At 37.0% G+C, this 21,828-nt stretch overlaps 2 protein-coding genes across 2 annotated transcripts in view; both read right to left on the bottom strand.

Moving 5' to 3' along the window:
- Window positions 1-1,352, bottom strand: part of LOC110465685 (glutathione S-transferase U26-like) — a 5,148-nt gene extending 3,796 nt beyond the window's left edge. Inside the window, exon 1 of the mRNA XM_021521667.1 lies at window positions 1,197-1,352. The gene's annotated coding sequence lies outside the window, so the exon portion shown is untranslated. The remainder of the gene's footprint in view (window positions 1-1,196) is intronic.
- A 7,025-nt stretch (window positions 1,353-8,377) lies between these two features.
- Window positions 8,378-21,640, bottom strand: LOC110465724. Its single transcript, XM_021521738.1, has 6 exons — window positions 21,221-21,640; window positions 13,208-13,368; window positions 12,054-12,238; window positions 11,306-11,441; window positions 9,611-9,740; window positions 8,378-8,563 (listed from the first exon to the last, which is right to left on the bottom strand). Exons 1-6 carry the CDS (start codon window positions 21,606-21,608, stop codon window positions 8,475-8,477), a joined length of 1,089 nt encoding a protein of 362 aa, XP_021377413.1. The 5' UTR covers window positions 21,609-21,640; the 3' UTR covers window positions 8,378-8,474.
- Window positions 21,641-21,828: the final 188 nt, after the last annotated feature.

Here is a 21,828-nt window from a genome sequence, read left to right as displayed (position 1 = left end):
CAGCAGATCATCTGTCACCTGTTCTCACCTAGGCCTGTGCTACCAATTAGTCTCCCCGGCCCCACCACAGCAGATCATCTGTCACCTGTTCTCACCTAGGCCTGTGCTACCAATTAGTCTCCCCGGCCCCACCACAGCAGATCATCTGTCACCTGTTCTCACCTAGCCTGTGCTACCAATTACTCTCCCCGGCCCCACCACAGCAGATCATCTGTCACCTGTTCTCACCTAGGCCTGTGCTACCAATTAGTCTCCCCGGTCCCACCACAGCAGATCAGCTGTCACCTGCTCTCACCTAGGCCTGTGCTACCAATTAGTCTCCCCGGCCCCACCACAGCAGATCATCTGTCACCTGTTCACACCTAGGCCTGTGCTGCCAATCAGTCTCCCCGGCCTCACCACACCAGATCATCTGTCACCTGTTCTCACCTAGGCCTGTGCTACCAATTAGTCTCCCCGATGTGTATGCTTTATATTTTGATAGACCTTCACTTAACACCAGACTTAGACATTTTGACACATAGATGTCTACCCAAGACATCTATATATGTCAAAATTTCCAAGTCTGGTGTAAGCCAGAGGAAACTCGGGCTATTCAATCTCCTGTGGCTCTACCCCAACGAGGGAGCGATACCCTGTGTTTTACTTAGTTATCGGGTCATGTAACACAGGTGGTTGCATCAAAGTTTGTGTTTATGTGCGAATAAGGAAAATGAAAACAAAATCTGTTTGTGTATTTATACGTGAAATATTCAACCGTATAAAATGTAAAGGTATTTTATGCCTAAAATATTCATCGGAATATGTATCGGAAAGATAAGTTTATAGGACACAGGATAAAAATACAGGGAGACGTTTAGTTCGCCTCACCGCATATGTGTTGTGAAGCATCCTCTCACCTGATTGTCAATAGATAGGCGTAGTCACTTAACAGTTCATTTTCTGAATCAGTCAAGTATTTCAGACTTAAGTATTACCTGTACGCATAACACCTCACCACTACCACTATATACAGTATAACTAACGCGTCGGTAACCATTAAAGTATGCATAGAAAACAATAAGTAATGCTTAACTATAGAAAACCATACATGGAAAACCATACATAGAAAACAATAAGTAATGCTTAACTATAGAAAACCATACATGGAAAACCATACATAGAAAACAATAAGTAATGCTTGAAGACTAACTTACCAGTGTGTGACCTGTCGTGTTTCTTGTGTTTACTGAAGCAAATTCACTCCCCGATTAATATCACCCGACACAGTTTGAATAGACAGCCGGATACTGGTTCTGTATGTAACGTCACGAGGTACAATCTGTTTCCTGTTGTATATCTTAACGACTGAGAAACTTAAACACATACCGGGCCAGACAACAAATATAAGCGTATACTCACCTAACGACATCAAAAAAAGATGAATGATAAAAACGTTGACGTCTGTGTGTATACGTAAAGGGCGTATTATGATCAATGATGACTACAATAAAGAGTGTTCACTTAACTATATCAAGAGCAAGTATTTTAAAACTTCATATCTTGTGGCAAAGACCTATTTCATGTTCATAATTCAAAGCAATATTTTCTCGTCAGGCACGTACATTATCGAAGCATACTATATGTATATATAAACCCTTCTGGGGTTCAGAAGACCAGTTATACTATTTTATTACAATATATTGGGAAACAACTACATAAATAAGAATATAAAGCTTTACAACATGTTAATTATACATCTAACCTGTGTTTAATATGCATAAATTAAACTATTTGGTGGGATTGGATTCCTAAACTCATCAGTGGATGGCCTTGTGTGATACATTGGACTTTTTGGCCTGTATCTGTTGCGTGCCGTAGTTTAATCCCATCAAATGTTTACACATGCAGCTCCATCAACAAATTATTTTTCTTTTCTCCTCATTATATGTATATATATATATATATATATATATATATATATTATGTCTTTTCGGTATCAAAATAAAAGGTTAGATTTTAAACAATTAGATTCAATTATAATAAAAATGGGTATTATTAGTTGTTTTCCCTAATTTGATTATTAATTTGATAATACCAACTTGTTTATATGTGTTTGTATGTGTTCTAATGTCTATGTCTATGCTTGTACCACTGTTTGTTACTATGTTTGGAGAGGGCTTAAATAGGCTATGCCTGCTGCCCAATCCATTTGTCCTTCGACAATAAAATTTATTGAAATTGAAATTGAAGATAAAACCCTGCTGGAGAGTAGAAAAAACCGGCACAGTGGATTAGAATTCATAAGATTTATAGTTCATATCTGTTAATCATATATTTATTGTTACTTAGATATGTAACTTGTTACATCAGTTTTTATCAGAATATGTAAGATTTTCCCCGTTATCTGTCAGTGTTTTAGGCCGAAAGTACTACCTTGATTATCTCCGTTCCATTTTTTTAAAGGGTGGTCGTGAGTCGGATTATTGGTAGTTAAGTGTTAAGTTTCATTGTACAACTTTGATGATTATAATACCGCACCATGTCGATGTTTCGTTCTTCTAGGACTCATCGATAAGGCTAGGGGTCAAAAGGTGAACATCTTTACTGGTCTAAACTACTGTTGTACTACTGAAACTGACGGAAGAATTACGTAAAACCCTAAATCATTTGAATTAAAAATATAGTAGATTTTGTTAATTTAAAATCATTGATAAGGAAAGTGTGTGTGTCCTGCACCCTGTTACTACTGGGAGAAGATCACTGCGGCAATCAAGCTTGCGGTAAACCTCGGTGATTGAAAATTTCACCAGGACATTCTACAGTCTGTCTATCACCGTTCAACACCTATTACGGAAATAAAGGATACTTAATCGTTAACCGTTATATATCGTATGTATTTCACAAGAATGACGGAGAACAGATATCGTTTCACGAGTGAGAAGTTCCAATGTGCCGCCAACATAAGACCAAAGGGGAAATAATAAATAAATAGAAATACAATAAATTAATATAAATATGAAACAGGGAAGGCATACCACCAGGCTCGATATGATTTACACTGAAAGTGAAGGATTGGATGGTCTCCGCCAGGAGATAAATCTCTAACTGGACCTTAACAATGATACGGAGACAAATACCCCAACAACGCCACCAAAACCCTGTCCAAACGGGAAAATGAATAATACTTAAATGGAACATACGCGAACTAAAGGCACATGTAACAGATCAGCAACAATCAAAAGAAACCAACCACGTCTATGCTTAGATGCACAATAATCCTAGAAATGTCTCTCTTTACTTTAATATCCGAAACGTAGGCAGCATAGTAGCAGATGGTACTTGGTTTGGTTTGTTTGGTGTTTTACGTCCTATCATTTAAGGACGTGGTAGGTTTTGGTGGTGGCGGAGGAAAGCCGGAGCTCCCGGAGAAAAACAAGATGGTACGGCTGTTGCTATGAATAGGAATATTGTTCATACTCATGGACACGAGGATCTGATAATTTGTTATACATTTGTACCTTACTAAGGTGTTCAAAGTAATTCTGTACGTTTTAGGGTTTTGGATCGACTTTCAGTTAACCCCAACGATGATGTATACAAAAAGGGAGGACAGCTCTCGATGTCGACATATCGACTCCGCCTAGCTTTCTTGCATCAAAGACCACATTTCAAGTTGATGTGCAAAAAAAGATTGCTTAGTACTATTGAAAAAATGGATAACTATTCTTTTAAAAACCTCTTATATGTACATATGTACTAAAATTGTACTCTCCTTCCGCAGTCATTCTCTCCGTTTCCTCCAAATACGCACGTATACCATTTCCGAGTTGAACAGTTTTTCGCAGTTATAGAGCAACTTTTTCCATATTCAAAAAGTTGACGTCAGCCACGTGCCGAAACACCAGATGGTTTAACCATGCTACTGACGCCAACCTCATAAATATGGGAAAATTGGCTCTATGACTGCGAAAACTTTGATTTTAATTTTAATTTTACATTGCATGAGCGAGAAACATATTTTGATTTGCAGATACATTTCAAAGTTCCCCGTACATCGACAGCTTTCCACTGATGATTCAAAGATGGCAAAAATGTTGCAGTAGTCTGCTGACATGCGAACTATTGTACTTCATTTCGATCACCAGACGGCGCCTCTAGTTTCTCAGTAAAAGTATGTGCTAGTAATTTGTCCGGCGACCGCTACGATGAACACTGAAATAAAAAGGCGATCGATTTGTTAACTCTGTATCTGTCCATCAAATGATGCTGGTACGAGTACTAAAATACACTCTTGTATGCCAAAGGATGTAAAATAGTTTTCCTACATTTTTCGTCCACGTCAGAATTGAAAGTTATTATAATGCTGACAGAGCATCCAAACCTGCTATACATATCCAGCACACCTATATTTAACTGTCACATGGAAATTTGAAAATCGTTATTCGATCTGCCACATACAGAGTAGGGAATAACAGCAAAGTTGGTCTTTCTAGACCAGCAACAAACGTTTAAGTTGCAACCAACACTTAAACTGTAATTTATAATTTGTCACATAAATTACGCTCTCTGCACCCCTGGAATATGTCATAGCAAAATTGAAGGCTCAGAAAACTCACCTTGTGTATGAGACAAGGAGACTAGTTTGATTCTTTGATGTACATCAAAAGAATCTCGCGGTCGCGTAACGGTATAACAAGAGGCTCAATGGGCCTGCATGGCTCACCTGGTATTTATATCAACATTAATTGTAACATTAAACGTGGACTTAAATCATATGTCAAAAAAGCGTTTCCCTATCCCATTAAGGCCAGTAAAGCTAAACATTGACTGGCTATGAAGTAGAATGTCGCTCCTCTGTAATCTTCATAGGACAGGTATCAGCCTGGCGATTGGTCAGGGTTTTGTTTTACCCGAGACCAATCAAAAAGCTGTCATTGTACCTTCAATTTTGCTATGACATATCCAAAGGGTGCAAAGAGTGTAAATGAGTGTAACCCTGGAGTATCGAGGACGAATTTGTCAAAGCATGTTTGACCTAAAACAAACAATTCCCTCGTACAAATGCAGAATATCACTATCCAACAAAATGAAACTCTACGTAGCGACACTAACTAGTGACACACAAAACTTACTGGCATTATGTAGTGACACACTAATGTAATTTAGTGACACACTGTGTAGCGACACTTTATAGTCACACCCTATGTACTGACACACTGTGTAGTGACACTATGTACTGACTGACTTTGTACTGACACACTTTATAGTCACACCCTATGTACTGACACACTTTATAGTCACACCCTATGTAGTGACACTTTATAATCACACCCTATGTACCGACACGCTTTATAGTCACACCCTATGTACTGACACACTTTGTACTGACACACTTTATAGTCACACCCTATGTAGTGACACACTTTATAATCACACACTATGTACTGACACATTTTATATTCAGACCCTATGTACCGACACACTACGTTGTGACACTTTATAGTCACACCCTATGTACCGACACACTTTATAGTCACACCCTATGTACTGACACACTTTGTACCGACACACTATGTACCGCCACACTTTGTACTGACACACTATGTACTGACAAACTTTATAGTCACACCCTATGTACTGACACACTATGTAGTGCCACACTTTATAGTCACACCCTATGTACTGACACACTTCATACTCACACCCTATGTACTGACACACTTTATAGTCACACCCTATGTACTGACACACTATGTAGTGACACACTTCATATTCACACCCTATGTACTGACACACTTTGTAGTGACACTCTTTATAGTCACATCCTATGTACCGACACACTATGTAGTGACACACTTCATATTCACACCCTATGTACTGACACCCTATGTAGTGACACACTATGTACCGACACATTTTATAGTCACACCATATGTACCGACACACTATGTAGTGACACACTTTATAATCACACACTATGTACTGACACCCTATGTACTGACACACTTTATATTCGCACACTATGTAGTGACACAATTCATATTCACACCCTATGTAGTGACACAATTCATATTCACACCCTATGTACGGACACACTATGTACCGACACATTTTATAGTCACACCATATGTACCGACACACTATGTAGTGACACTTTATAGACACACCCTATGTACTGACACACTATGTATCGACACACTATGTACTGACACACTATGTACCACACTTTATAGTCACACCCTATGTACTGACACACTATAGAGTGACACACTTTATAGTCACACCCTGTGTACTGACACACTATGCACTATGTAGTGACACACTTCATATTCACCCCCTATGTACTGACACACTTTGTAGTCACACCCTATGTACTGACACACAATGTAGTGACACACTTCATATTCACACCCTATGTAGTGACGCCCTATGTAGTGACACCCTATGTAGTTACACCCTATGTAGTGACACACTATGTACCCACACATTTTATAGTCACACCCTATGTACCGACACACTATGTAGTGACACTTTATACCCTATGTACTGACACACTATGTATCGACACACTATGTACTGACACACTATGTACTGACACACTATGTACTGATAGTGACACACTTTATAGTCACACCCTGTGTACTGACACACTATGCACTATGTAGTGACACACTTCATATTCACACCCTATGGACTGACACACTTTGTAGTGACACTCTGTATAGTCACATCCTATGTACCGACACACTATGTAGTGAAACACTTCATATTCACACCCTATGTAGTGACACCCTATGTAGTGACCCCCTATGTAGTGACACACTATGTACCGACACATTTTATAGTCACACCATATGTACCGACACACTATGTAGTGACACTTTATACCCTATGTACTGACACACTATGTACCGACACAGTTTATATTCACACACTATGTAGTGACACACTTCATATTCACACCCTATGTAGTGACACCCTATGTAGTGACACCCTATGTAGTGACACACTATGTACCGACACACTTTATAGTCACACCCTATGTACCGACACACTATGTAGTGACACACTTTATAATCACACACTATGTACTGACACCATATGTACTGACACACTTCATATTCAGACCCTATGTACCAACACATTATGTAGTGACACACTTTTTAATCACACCCGATGTACCGACACACTATATAGTTACACCCTATGTACCGACACACTATGTAGTGACATTTTATAGTCACACCCTATGTATCGACACACTATGTAGTGACACACTTTATAGTCACACCCTATGTACTGACACACTTCATATTCAGACCCTATGTACCGACACACTATGTAGTGACACTTTATAGACACACACTATGTACTGCCACACTTTATAGTCACACCCTATGTAGTGACATTTTATAGTCACACCCGATGTATTGACACACTTTATAGTCACACCCTATGTACCAACACACTATGTAGTGACACACTTTATAATCACACCCGATGTACCGACACACTGTATAATCACACCCTATGTACTGACACACTATGTAGTGACACATTTTATAGTCAAACCCTATGTATCGACACACTTTATAGTCACACTCTATGTACTGACACACTATGTAGTGACACTTTATAATCACACCCTATGTACCGACACCCTATGTACTGACACCCTATATACTGACACACTATGTAGTGACATTTTATAGTCAAACCCTATGTATCGACACACTATGTAGTGACATGTATAGTCACACCCTAAGTACCAACACCCTATGTAGTGACATTTTATAGTCAAACCCTATGAATCGACACACTATGTACTGACACACTATGTACTGACACACTATGTATCGACACACTATGTACTGACACACTATGTACATACACACTATGTATCGACACACTATGTACTGACACACTATGTACTGACACACTATGTATCGACACACTATTTACTAACACACTATGTACTGACACACTATGTACTGACACACTATGTACTGACACACTATGTATCGAAACACTATGTACTGACACACTATGTACTGACACACTATGTATCGAAACACTATGTACTGACACACTATGTACTGACACACTATGTATCGAAACACTATGTACTGACACACTATGTACTGACACACTATGTATCGACACACTATGTACTGACACACTATGTATCGACACACTATGTACTGACACACTATGTACATACACACTATGTATCGACACACTATGTACTGACACACTATGTACTGACTCACTATGTAATGACACACTATGTACTGACACACTATGTAGTGATAAACTATAAAGTGACACCTTGTGTAGTGACACACTATGTTATGATATTTTGTTGTATGATATAAAAAATAAATAAAGCTACAGATGCTTTTCAAATCAATAATTTAATTTTGATACACAGTTTTACTTATGCCACTGCTGTTTAATTTAAACATGTTGACAAATATGTTGTATATCTGAAGTCATTCTGTAAATGTACTGGAAAAGCCAACACTGGTCCCTTCTGTGTTAGGTAGGAGGAACAGGTGCCACAGAGCTTGGTCAAACAACACTGAAAGATAAACAGGGGCAGATAACTCAGGAGGAACAGCTTCCAAATCAACAGATCAGGACAACAATATAACATGAATTGCCAGAAAAAAAAGGAAAATTAGACAAATTATGCAAATGATATTTTTTTGTATTTAATACTGTATTATGGATTAAAGACAAACAAACATTTCATAAATACAATATATGATGTAGACATTATGTCCATCTAATTGAAACAAGAGTACCGCGGGGCGGAACAATATATGCCCGGCGAATGCCATATAGTGTTATATACTTTCGTACATTGAAATAAGATCTGGATCATTCAAAGAGTGGTTAGCCAACATGCTATAAAAATGTAGGAGAAAATCAAATACTGAAATGAACAAAGGGGAATAACTTTTGCAAATATTGTCGAATCTAAATTCTTTTAAGGGAGACACAACTTCATATCATGATTATAATGTATACCATGGTATAAAGAGATCGGTCGAAAAATGTAGGAGGAGATTGCCGGAAAAATAAAAGTTTAAGCCGGACGGACGGACAACGCCATACCATAATACTCCCGTCTAATTTGACGGGCGTATAATAAAGTATCATTGGTGCTTTAATGATTTAAAAACATGCCACTTTTTAATATGCCAATTGCCTGCTGCCAGATTCCTTTCATACCCTATATTAAGAGGAAATGGTGCTGTATAATTTTTGCCCTCAAGACAATCTTATTTATACATAAATGTATGTCATCTACGGAACCCAGCATTAATAAAACAATTGCCCCAACACATAATTTTCACTTGGATGGTATAAAAAAAAGAGTCATTTCACTTGGATGGAAAAAAAAAGTCATTTCACTTGGATGGTATAAAAAAGGCATTTCGCTAAAAAAAACATTTCAAAGCTGGGAATTTTCAAGTGCTTTGTCAACGTGTCAGTTTAAATGTTTGTTTGTTTTAGGTGTGAGAGTTTAATCAATTCTAGCATATGTAATGAATATTCAGTTTTGTAATATTCGTTTTGTAAAACTTGTTTTATAGAAAGAAGAAGTTCCATCAATACATACATATATCCCTCTCATTAAGGCTGAGAGTGAACAGCTGACAGAGTGTTTGGCAGTTGTCCCGGGGTCGAAGTACAGCCTTCCTTCTACCACTAGCCTGGACGTATACAGCTAGAGGGAATTTCCCTCGAGCCTGGTAAACGAACATCAAAAATAAAACAAAACTAGAACACTGACAGGTCAGTAAGGGCCCCGTCTTGTGGTAATATATCCCCCCATAATCATCAAGAAGCAATCTGCCCATATAAAGCTGAACTTGACGTTTGATATTTGGACATCAAAAAGAATCGCAAGGAAGCAAAATATACATTTTACATGTACTATGATGTGAGTCTTGTTTCCTTCCACCTCCATATTTGCTGGGCTAACAGAAATGTAAATACCGGTGCAATACTCATTTGCTAGCTTTGAGTTGTTTTATTTCACCTTATATACCTCCTCCATCAAGAGCCAGGGTCAAAGTCAGAGATCCACTTTGTCTTTGACCTTTGGACCCAAATGACCTTGACCATTAACCCAGTGACCCTGATCTTTCGTCAGTTGACTTATTCTTTAATTCCAACCAACTTTGCGTCTTAATATCATAACAAAATGTTCATCAGTGAAAATACAAAACTTGACCTTGACCCTTCGGACCCCGTAACCTGGACCTAAGGTCAGTTGATTCTGTGTTAAGTTCTGAACAAAATTGCTTCATAATGTCATAACAAAATGTTCATCAAGGAAAAGGTACAAAATTTAACCTTCACCTTTGACCCAGTGACCTTGACCTTTTGTCATTTGACTCCTTGTTTAATTCTGAGCTACATTGCTTCAAAGTGTCATAGCGAAATGTTCACCAGTGAAAAGATACCAAATTTTACCTTGACCTTTGACCCAATGACCTTGACCTTTGGTCAGTTGACTCCTTGTTTAATTCTGATCAACTTTGCTTCATCATGTCATAGCAAAATGTTCATCAGTGAAAAGGTGCAAAATTTGACCTTGACCTTTGAATCTAATGACCTGACCTTTTACCTCGACTTTTTACCTCAGTATGTCTCTGTTTAATTCCCATCAACTTTGCTCCATAATGTCATAGCAAAATATTCACTAGTGAAAAGCTACAAAATTTGACCTTGATCCCTGACCCAATGACCTTGACCTTTGGTCAGTCGACTCCTTGTTTAATTCTTATCAACTTTGCTTCATAATGTCATAACAAAATGTTCATCAGTGAAAAGATGTAAAATTTGACCTTGACCTTTGAACCTAATGACCTTGACCTTTGATCTTGACTTTTTACCTTTATGTGTTTTTCTGTACACTGAACATATTGACCAAGTTTTATGTACATCGGTCAATAAATACCAAAGATATCAGCCAGAAACAAAATTTGTTGACAGACAGACAGACAGAGTGATTACTATAGGGCACCCGTATCTCCGATACGGGGCCCTAATTAACATTTCAATATTAGTGTTGTTTTCTAATTGATCATTGGTAAGCTAGAAATAAAATACAATTTATCAAAACCCTGCCATATATTTTCCTATCTGAATAATAGTGTGGCATATAAAAGCAATACTGATTTCTTGCAAGAAGAACATATATTAAAGATATGCTATAGGTTACTGGTATGGCACTTTCTTTGACTAATCTTTGCACAATGTTTCAGTATATACCGCTGAGAATACTTCATAAAAGCTTGATACATACCACTTGGTATTGCTGGGAGCCTGGACCATCCAGGTACAAGATTTTGTCCACTGCAATCTCTGTGTTGACTGGAACAACTGTCGGGCGAGGAAACACCTTCCTCAACAGATTGCTACTTCTAACTCCCTTAGAAAACCTAAAGAATGTTAACAAAATGCCAAGAATTTTACTAATTAACAATAATACCTGATGATTTTGGCACAACTTCAGGGATAATGAGGCTTTCTGATGTCAGGGCTGGGGCCTTAGCCCATGTGCATACTCAAAATTGAAATGGTTTACTATATTTGAGAAAATCAATACTTGTTTTTAATGTTGAAAAACTTTAAAATGATCCAAATGTGGTTCAGCCTTCCTATTCACTGCAATCTATTTGTTAGATATCATTGATTAGCCAAATATCCCAATGAACCACCCTCAAACCAGCCCAAGTACACGAAAAACTTGTTCTCAATACAGGGTTAATGAATCACGAATTAATTTGTTTAATTTTATATCACACATATTTAGTGTTTAATTCAAATATTACCTTGTTTGTATCTACTGGTACAATTTGTAGAACAGATTTAAAATGTTGCACCAGTAAAAAGTGTCGGGGTCTTTGAGTGGAAACAGTCACAAAAATGTTCTTTTTGTAACTGTTTTGTTTACCTAATTTGCAATAATATATAGGTGTCTTAAAGATATTCTGTAATAATTACAATTACAAAACAACAAGAAGACCCAAATAGTGATGTCCATACAGTACCATCTGATCCCGAAGGACTCTGTGGTGCTGATAGTGTCCTCCATGTCACTACCAAACAGATCAGGGAGGGACTGCACAATGTCCTGTGTTGACTCCACTTGATGAGATTCTCCATCAAACACGTCCCTGTTATGTAGGTAAGTATCACGCAGGTCACTGTATGTAACCTTAGTCGGGAACCCACCCTGAAAACAAAATCTTCAATTTATTTCCTTTAATATGCACATTTTAGTATAAGATTTTTGTTTTAAACTGTTTCAATTCAAGAAAAACAAGAGGCCCAGAGGGCCTGTATCGCTCACCTGTTTCTTTGGTTACATGAAACTGACATATAGGTAACTTCAGGCCAAATTTGGTAACTAGAACAAAAGACATTTTAACATCTCTTAAGCGCTTCTTAAGGTACCTGTATTGTTGTTTGAAATTTGAAATTTTAATTTAAAAGCTTTTAACCAACGTTGACCTTTGACTTCGGCTAGCACTTAAAGTTAACATTTGACCTCATTACTGAAATAAAGAAAACAGTTCACAGCTGGTCTACATAAAATACTCAAGTATTATGACTCGAGTCCAAATGGTTCTTAGGATATTGCTGTTTGAAGTTTTTAACATATTTGACCCCTGTGACCTTGAAAGTAGGTCATGGTTATTTTAATGAGGAAACTTTATAGCACTTCATCCCAGGTATCTACTGGCCACATATCATGACCCTAGGTCCTCCAGTTCTTCAGAAGAAGTTGAAGGCTAGATGCCGGATGCCGGACGCCGCAGTACCGCATAAGCTGACCTGGCCCTTGGGGTGAGCTAAAAACCTTTCCCTGAATGAATCATGATAAGAGTCGAGCCCAGAACTAGTTCAGTACATGTGCTCTACCAATTGAGCTACATTGAATTCTCTTGAGCTGTTTTAGTAACAAGCCACTAAATACCGTAGATATTGCTTTTTTTCACAACGTTCTAATTTTCACTTTAATTTCTGTGAAAAGAACAATCTGCCAAATCAAAACCATGGCAATCACTCCTCACCATAGCACTTTGTACATTGGACACTTTGCCTGAAATCTGCAAAATTGGAGGTCACATAAGAAAAGAAGACTTCCCAGAAGTTCAGCAGTAACATTTATCTATTACTGGAAAATAAATGTATCACGTACCTGATGTAAAAGTGGTTGTCTGTTGTCTAGGAGCAAGGCCACAAGGCTAACATTGAGCGTCTTGAAGATCATCAGTGATGAGGTCCCCTCACAGTACACACAGGATATCTCTGGTTCCGTGAAGTAAGGATTCTCAACTAGACACTCGGCATCATAGTACTCTGCACAAATAAGTATCAACTTTATTACTCAAACAAATATTGTGAATGTGTGTGTGTGTGTGTGTGCAAGGGATGGCAATCCTTATATTACATGTCTTTGCAGTGTTTATCAATGTTACTTACTTCTGCCAAAGACAACTGAAGCTGCAAAATGTAGACGTTTAAGGTTCAACAAGCCCCCTTAAAGATGCAATAGTCACCCAAAATTTCAACCCCTTGGCAAGTCATATTCAAATACTCTTATTACAAATCATAATATATATATTTAATTTAAACATATTGATCTTGTACATAAGTTTTTAAAAAGGTACATAACCAGGTTAACAAAGTCAAAATACGGCATTAAGGCTTATGTAATGATAAAAATTGATCACCAGATTTATAACATGTCAATCTCTTAAGCGACCCAACCAAATGTTACGAAATGACATTTTACTTGAAGATCATTTATATACCTAGGTCATGCGGGGCTTTATTTCTCTTTAGCTATGTGTGGTGAGGCATACCGGCCTCACAAGAAGATGATCGTTGCTATGGGAAAGTACAACAAGAGGCCCAATGGGCCTGCATCGCTCACCTGGTATTAATCTCACACTTGTAACCTATTAAAAGATTTAAACATATGGCGCCTGTGACCTTGAATGTCAAACAAGGACATTCGGTTGAACAGAGTTTATAGTCTTCCAACCCAGCATGCTTCTGGCAAAATATCATTACCCTGGACCTTCTGGTTATACAGAACAAATCATTTTAAGATTTAAACATATATTGACCACTGTGACCTTGAATATGGGCGAAGGTCATTCACTTGGTAGTCCTTCATCCCAGCATGTTAATGGCCAAATATCATCACCCTTGGCCTTTTGCTTATTAAGAAGAAGTCATTCAATGGTTTTAAACATATTTGACCCCTGTGACCTTAAAATATATATGTCAAGGTCATTCATTTGAACTTGGTAGTCCTTCATCTCAGTATGTTACTGGCATTATTCCTAGGCCTCTTGGTTATTCAGAAGAAGTTGTTTAAAGGTTAAGAACATATTTGACCCTGTGACATTGAAAAAAGATGAAGGTCATTCATTTGAACAAACTTTATAGCCCTTCATCCCAGCATGCTACTAGGCAAATATCATCACCCTAGGCCTATTGGACATTCAGAAGAAGTTGAGTTGTTTAAATGTTTAAAACATATTTGCCCTCTGTGACCTTGAATATAAGTCAAGGTCATTTATTTGAACAAACTTGGTAGCCCTTCATACAGCATGTTACTGGCCAAATATCATCATCCTAGGCCTCTTGGTTATTCAGAAGAAGTTGTTTAAAAGATTTTGACATATTTGACCCCTGTGACCTTGAATATAAGGTAAGGTCATGTATTTGAACGAACTTGGAAGCCCTTCATCCAAGCATGTTACTGGCCAAATATCATCATCCTAGGCCTCTTGGTTATTCAGAAGAAGTTGTTTAAAAGATTTTGACATATTTGACCCCTGTGACCTTGAATATAAGTCAAGGTCATTTATTTGAACAATCTTGGTAGCCCTACATACCAGCATGTTACTGGCCAAATATCATCACCCTAGGCGTCTTGGTTATTCAGAAGAAGTTGTTTAAAGATATTAACATATTTGACCCCTGTGATCTTGACAATTGATGAAGGTCATTTATTTGAACAAACTTGGTAGCCCTTCATCCACGCATGCTTCTGGCCAAATATCATCACCCTAGGCCTTTTGGTTACTGAGGAGAAGTTGTTTAAAGTAAAAAGTTGACGCCGGGCCAGGTGAGCTAAAAATCATAGTAAAACATCTGCGTAACATATTTTACCAGTATATATGTGTAAAACCATAGACCTTTGAACATAAACACTACTTAAACTTCATATAAAATGTCCTTTCTAAACAAACATTATCGTAATTTTCAGCTTCAATGTTTATAACTGAAACATGTCAAGCGCACTCATATAATCACAGAATGTTTTCAAATGGCACATCATCTAAAGTTCATTTATAGATCAAGGTTACTTAACCTTTGTTTTCTTATTTATAAATTGCTAAAATGTCTTACCAGGGGATTTTACTGTGATTTTAGTGGTTTCGCATGGCAACATCTATCTTTATTTGAGGTCAGAACTCCTCTCAACAGTAGAAGAGAAATAAAGCTTCTCATGACCTAGGTATATAAATAAACTTTAAATTATGGGTCATTTTCGGCACTCAGTTGGGTCACAAAAGAGATTGACATGTTATAAGTCTAGTGAGACCTTTTATGAAGAGAACAGCCTTAATGCTAAAGTATAGAACTTGGAAGGAGGAAGAAACGAGGAAAACATCCGCGGTGGTCAGACAACTGTTAGAACGAACAAACAGTTGAAACACGAGTATTATCAAGGCAATTAGGGACTACCCAGCTATTATGAATCAACCACACATGGATCGACATAGACAGGACAGCACAACAGACAAGCAGTTCCAAGCGCTCAACACATTACTCGAGTAGCACCCCTGACAGTACTCAGAGTGCTATGAACCGGCGCAGTAATATAGGTCAGGCTCTGCTGTTTGGAGATTGCTCCGCCACAGAGCCGCCTATCAGGAATGTGAACACGGCTGCACGGGGTACTACAGGTGTAGATGACAAATCAGAACCGGTATGGAACACCTGATTCAACTTGCACCCTCAACCATTGGGGCCACCTAGTCCAATAATGTCTGGAAACTTGTCAGGAAATGATGAAATGGACACAAACGTCTATCTGGACTCTACTGTAATATCCGAGGTAGAAAGGACTCGAATAGGTCAGGAAGGACCACAGGAACGTGAAATCTTAAACACTCCAGAGGACCATATAAATTCCAGGACTCCAATATCACTAGATCTGGAAAGAGTATCGGAAGTTTGTTTTAATGGTTACACTGGAAATATTGTAAATATATTACCAGGCAAAGTTATACCAGGAAATCAAATCCGATGTTTGTATTCTAATGTAAATGTTATGACCAACACAAAATAATCCGAACTAGTGGAACATATTTACAACGGAGACTTGGACATGGTATGTCTAACAGAAATGTTTCCAAAAAGTAACTGTCTACAGTTGGACACTACATTTTATGTGTGCTGCATATACAGAAGCCCTAACAGCCCAGAACAAAACAATGATCGCCTATTTGACCTCCTTATGAAATTGTATTCTCTACATTATTCCCATTTACTAACTCTGGGAGACTTTAATTTTAAGGAAATAAACTGGGAAGTTGGATCAACAACCACAAGGGAAAACCCCCCAGCCACAAAATGTCTTGAAACAACGAGGGACCGCTTCATCTACCAACACCCAATTAGATACTGCGAAGGACAAAGCCCAAATATCTTGTACCTTATCTTCACGAACGAGGAGGAAGTGATTGATGACATTATATATTTACCATCATTAGGAAAAAGTGACCATTTGACCCTACGTTTCGAGATGTGTACCCATAACACCACCACACCATCCCAGGAGGGAGTAGATCTAAAACGGTACAACTCCCACAAAGGCAATTACATCGGGATGACGCATGACCTTAACAACTTTGATGCTGAGGATCTGAGTAACTGAAATGGAATTTTGGAAGCTTGGGATAAACTATCTGTATTCTTGACACAAGATATAAAGAAATGTATACCAGTAAGGAAGATATCTCAACCAAGAAATCAGAACAAAACTTGTCTCAGCATCGATGCTAAACAAGCAAACAAGAGAGAGAAGCACCTGTGGAACAAATACCTACATTGCAAAACGGATCAACATCTTCATAACTACAAAATGGCTAGGAATTATGTTGTATCAAGGATAAGGAACTCTAGATATCAGTACTTTCACATATATGGACGCAATCATGTTTACGCTATTGTACAAATCACTCGTCGGACCACATTTAGAGTATGGAACACCTATATGGTCCCCAATCTTTATCAAAGACAAAATCTCCATTGAAAATGTGCAAAGAAGGGCTACAAAACGGATAAAAAATATATCAAATCTACCTTATGATGAAAGGCTGCGTAAACTGGGACTACCTACACTCGAATATAGAAGGGAAACAACCGACCCCATCAAAATCTATAAGATCCTAAACAATATCGACCATGTAGGGGGACCAGGGGGCATCCAAAAAAGCTGTCCAAGAAACCATTTCGCCTTGATGTAAACAAAAATGTCTTCAGCAATAGAACAATAACAGCATGGAACAGTCTACCAGAAGTGATTGCCACAGCAATGAACCTTAACAGCTTTAAAACATTACTGAACAACCATAACATTACCAACAGGTCCAAATTCCGGGCCTCTTTTTGCGATTAGTACCATGGACACGTGTATATACATGTGTTTCATATAGAGAGAGAACTGTGTAGTCAATTTATAATATGTGAGCAACATGACCTATATATCGCCACAACTCATCAATGTGTAAATAATGGACTTTTATCATTTTATGTGCAACCGGATGAACGTTGTCAATAAATAAATGAAATATAATCAAGACATCTCCAAAAGCTTAAAAGCTTACAACGATGTATATTACAGCGAAAGATTAATGCCTTACTTTTTGACTACGTTATAATAATAAAATTAATTCAGGTAAAAGGCAAATAATACATGTATATCACATTTTGCAGATTGGACATAAATATATATATTATCACAGAATGAGATGTTATTTATAAGTTATTTATGCAATAAAACTAGTAATCAGTCAGGTACTGTTAAAACTGGATTGGATTGGATTAATTTAGGCCTTTACCTGGGATGACCCATAAAGCCACATTGTGGCTTAATTCCAATGGGTCCCTTAGGTCTAAATAAATCAATTCATAACAATAGTTAAATAATTATATAGTATATATTGATAATTTTATAAGACTCTTAGACACTTCTTTTATAAAAATAGATATAAAATGTTGCATGTGCCATAGGCTATATCATTAAAATAATGCTGGTAATTGAATGATATAAAATATGAAGTGATTAACCATATATTGGAATTTTAACAATCAAAGATATATAGTATTAACTTAAAATGTTACCTGCCAAAGGGCTGGTGGTTGGGCCAATCCCCACTGACCAAACTCTCAGACATTAACATATGGTAATACAATTGATTGACATGTACTGGTATATAACTTATACTAATAAAAATCTGATACAAACGATACATTTAACGATACATTTAAACCAATTGAATTTTATAAAAATCTGTTTGCTTTTTGCAGAAGAGGGCTGTTGGTGGTTGGGCCAGTCCCTACCAACCAAACTCTCATACTGTATAAAGTTATAGTAATTGACATGATGAGTCGATGACACAACGTTAAAAAAGAAAAATGGAATGTAAATAGGATTTAAGTCAAATGAATAATGCTTTTGAATAACTCAATAGCCAAATTTAACCAGTTTTATTTAAATTAATTGCTACTTGCAGAAGAGGGCTGGTGGTTGGGCCAATCCCTACCGACCAAACTCTTAGACTGCATATAAAGTAACAATATAGTATCATTTAATAACAGTGTTTAGGATAATATTTGAATGAAGAAGTAATAGAGTATGTCACTGGAGTCTCACCATTACCCTTTCACAAAATCACACTTTTATACCGATCTAAACTTTGATGTTAAATGTTGTTTGACCAGAATTTTGAATCTGTGTAAGTTCTTGGTTGCCTTAATATTATCTGGTAATGCATTTCAGTCCTTTATTGTATTGTATTAAGAGAAAGACGTGGATTCTACACCACTTACATTATGTATAGAACAGTTTTATTGGCTTGATCTTGTACACCTCTTGTTGTTCCTTTCAAAACCTTCCTTCATATAAGCTGGACATTTTTCATGAAATGTTTTAAACATGGTTTAATCTCAGTTGAGCCACTCTATTACTTACATTCAACATATTTATTTTTTCCAGTTCTGCAAAAGTTATTCTTTTCCTCCAATTTAAATCCAAAATAAAACAAACAACCTTGTTTTGTGTAACTTGGAGTTTGTGTTTAAGATTTTTGGAGATACCCTCGTACCAAGATGAGCAAGCATAGTCAAAACACATTGGATAAGTGCCGAGCAGAGTGTTTTTCTTGATGACACAGATAGACTTTTTCTGGTTTGGTATATTTAGTCTCTGATTAATGTTCTGTATTGCATTGTTCACAATATGTTGTCCTGAAAGAAACTGGTCTAAGATTACACCCACATATTTTACATGTGGTTTGGACTCAATAGTATGTCCATTGCATCTTATATTAAAACAATCTGAAGTTAAATTTCTCAATATTCCTTTAGGACCAAATAGGACACTTTCTGTTTTCCCAAGATGAAGTGAAAGTTTCTATGTACAAGCCAATCATGGCAGGATTCCAGTGTTTTAGATAATTTATCAGATATAGTGTTTGGGTCTTTGTTACAGCACTATCACCTGCATATATAGTAGGAGTTTGCACTCCGAGTCGATACTTATCTGCATGTCATTAACATACGTTAAAAATAAAAGTGGGCCTAGTATACTACCCTGGGGTACCCCACAGTTTACATCTTCAATTTTGGAATTTGTTTTGTTAACTTGAACAAGTTGTTTTCTTTGCATGAGATAAGATTTAAACCTGCATGCAATAGACTCAATACCCATACATTTAAGTTTTTCATAAAGAATATTATGACAGATGAAATATCATGGTCAACTGTATCAAATGCTTTTTGTAAATCTAAAAGTACCATGCCTGTAAAAAGACCTTTAGCTGTCTGGGATTTAATATAGTCTACAAGATGGATGAGGCAAGAATCAGTGGAATGAGATGTTCTAAATCCTGATTGTTGTTCATACAATAAATTATTCAAAATAAGGTATGTTTCCAATTGTTTGTAAACTGCCCTCTCAAGTATTTTTGATACAATGCAGAGAATACTGACTGGTCAATAGTTTTCAGCCTTTAATCTGTCCCATTTTTTGAATAGAGGTTTTACTTTTGCCATTTTCATTCCCTCAGATATAGTTGTATTTATCATAAAAGTAATTGATGCTGCATCTTTAAGAAAGCGAGCAGGAATGCCATCCAGGCCTGTACTTTTAGAAGTTTTAAGATCACAAAATTCTTTATACACAAATGATTCACTAATATGTTTCAAATGAAATTTAATTTTGCTGGGTTTTCTCTTTGAGTAAAAGCCTCTAAATAAATAAGAAGTAGTATTGTAAATTCCCTTACAGCTTGGCAGTCTTTCCACAAGTTTGGCAGCAATAGTTGTAAAATATAAGTTAAAATAATTGGCAATAGAAAATCCATCATGCCAATTTTTGTTATTTATGTTAAGTATGACTTTTGCATCAGATTTTGTATCCTTTTCTTAGCCAAGATTTTAAAAACTTTTCCATAGATTTTTAGAGTTGTTCTTATTTTCAGATATTTGTTCATCAACATAATCAACCTTGGCTTTTTTTTACAATTCCTTCTGCTTTACCCGACTTTTTAAATGTAAGTAAAAATAAATCTCTCGGCTTGATGAGATTTCAGCAGAAATCCATGGTTCTGTTCTTTGTTTAATGCAAACCTCTTTTACTGGGGCAACTTCATCAAGTTTCATTATAAATATATTACAAAAAGAGGTCCATGACTCGTTTACATCTTTACCATTAAAAAAGTCTTCCCAGTTGGACATGGATATGTATTTTTTGTATAGCCAATGTACAAGTTTAATATATCCAAAAAACATGTATGAATTCCGATTTTTAATTGAGGTCTTTGAACATGACTTATAAGGGGGTTGAGATTTTAGGTGACTACAGCATCTTTTATGGGGCTTGTTGAACCTTAACTTTAATTACCAGTTATGTTGAACAGGTCGTGCAGTGGTAGGCCTGCCAATCTGACATATCGAAATATGTCGTAACCATAAGGCTGCAGGGTTCTTGAAACAAAACTCTCAACATCGTTGTTGTAGCTGGCAACCAGAAAGAGGCACGTACAGGAAGCGCATATCAGGACAAACACCACCAACCAAAACTTGATGCTGAATCGAATGAGTGACCATATGTTTCTCCCAGTTGACGTGATTGTCGGCTTGACTTTAGCTTTGTCATTGCTATTTGCGATTACCTCATCGATACATGATTCGATCTCCTCGTTTTCTAGACCCCATTCTTTCCCTAAACTACGTAACGCAGAAACATTGTTTCTCAGAAACTCGATGTGGCCCAACACTTCCGCGTCCATGACTGCCAGCTACTCGTAACTTTTCTGACGTTTTCATAAGAAAGCAGAGATTTCCGAATGAATTTCTGTAAGACAAAACTAGTCGACATTAAAATAAATAATACATTGAAATTAATGGTCCACATTCTATCACATTAAATGCACAGTTTGATATAATTTTGTAATTTTAACACAGAATATAAAGCAACTTGGTTGCAGTATTTTGCACTACTCTCAAGTA

This window comes from Mizuhopecten yessoensis, unplaced genomic scaffold, assembly GCF_002113885.1.
Source record: "Mizuhopecten yessoensis strain PY_sf001 unplaced genomic scaffold, ASM211388v2 scaffold1595, whole genome shotgun sequence".
NCBI classification, from domain to species: domain Eukaryota; kingdom Metazoa; phylum Mollusca; class Bivalvia; order Pectinida; family Pectinidae; genus Mizuhopecten; species Mizuhopecten yessoensis.
Note: the sequence above shows the minus strand (reverse complement) of the source record. Positions and strands in the feature narration are given on the sequence as shown.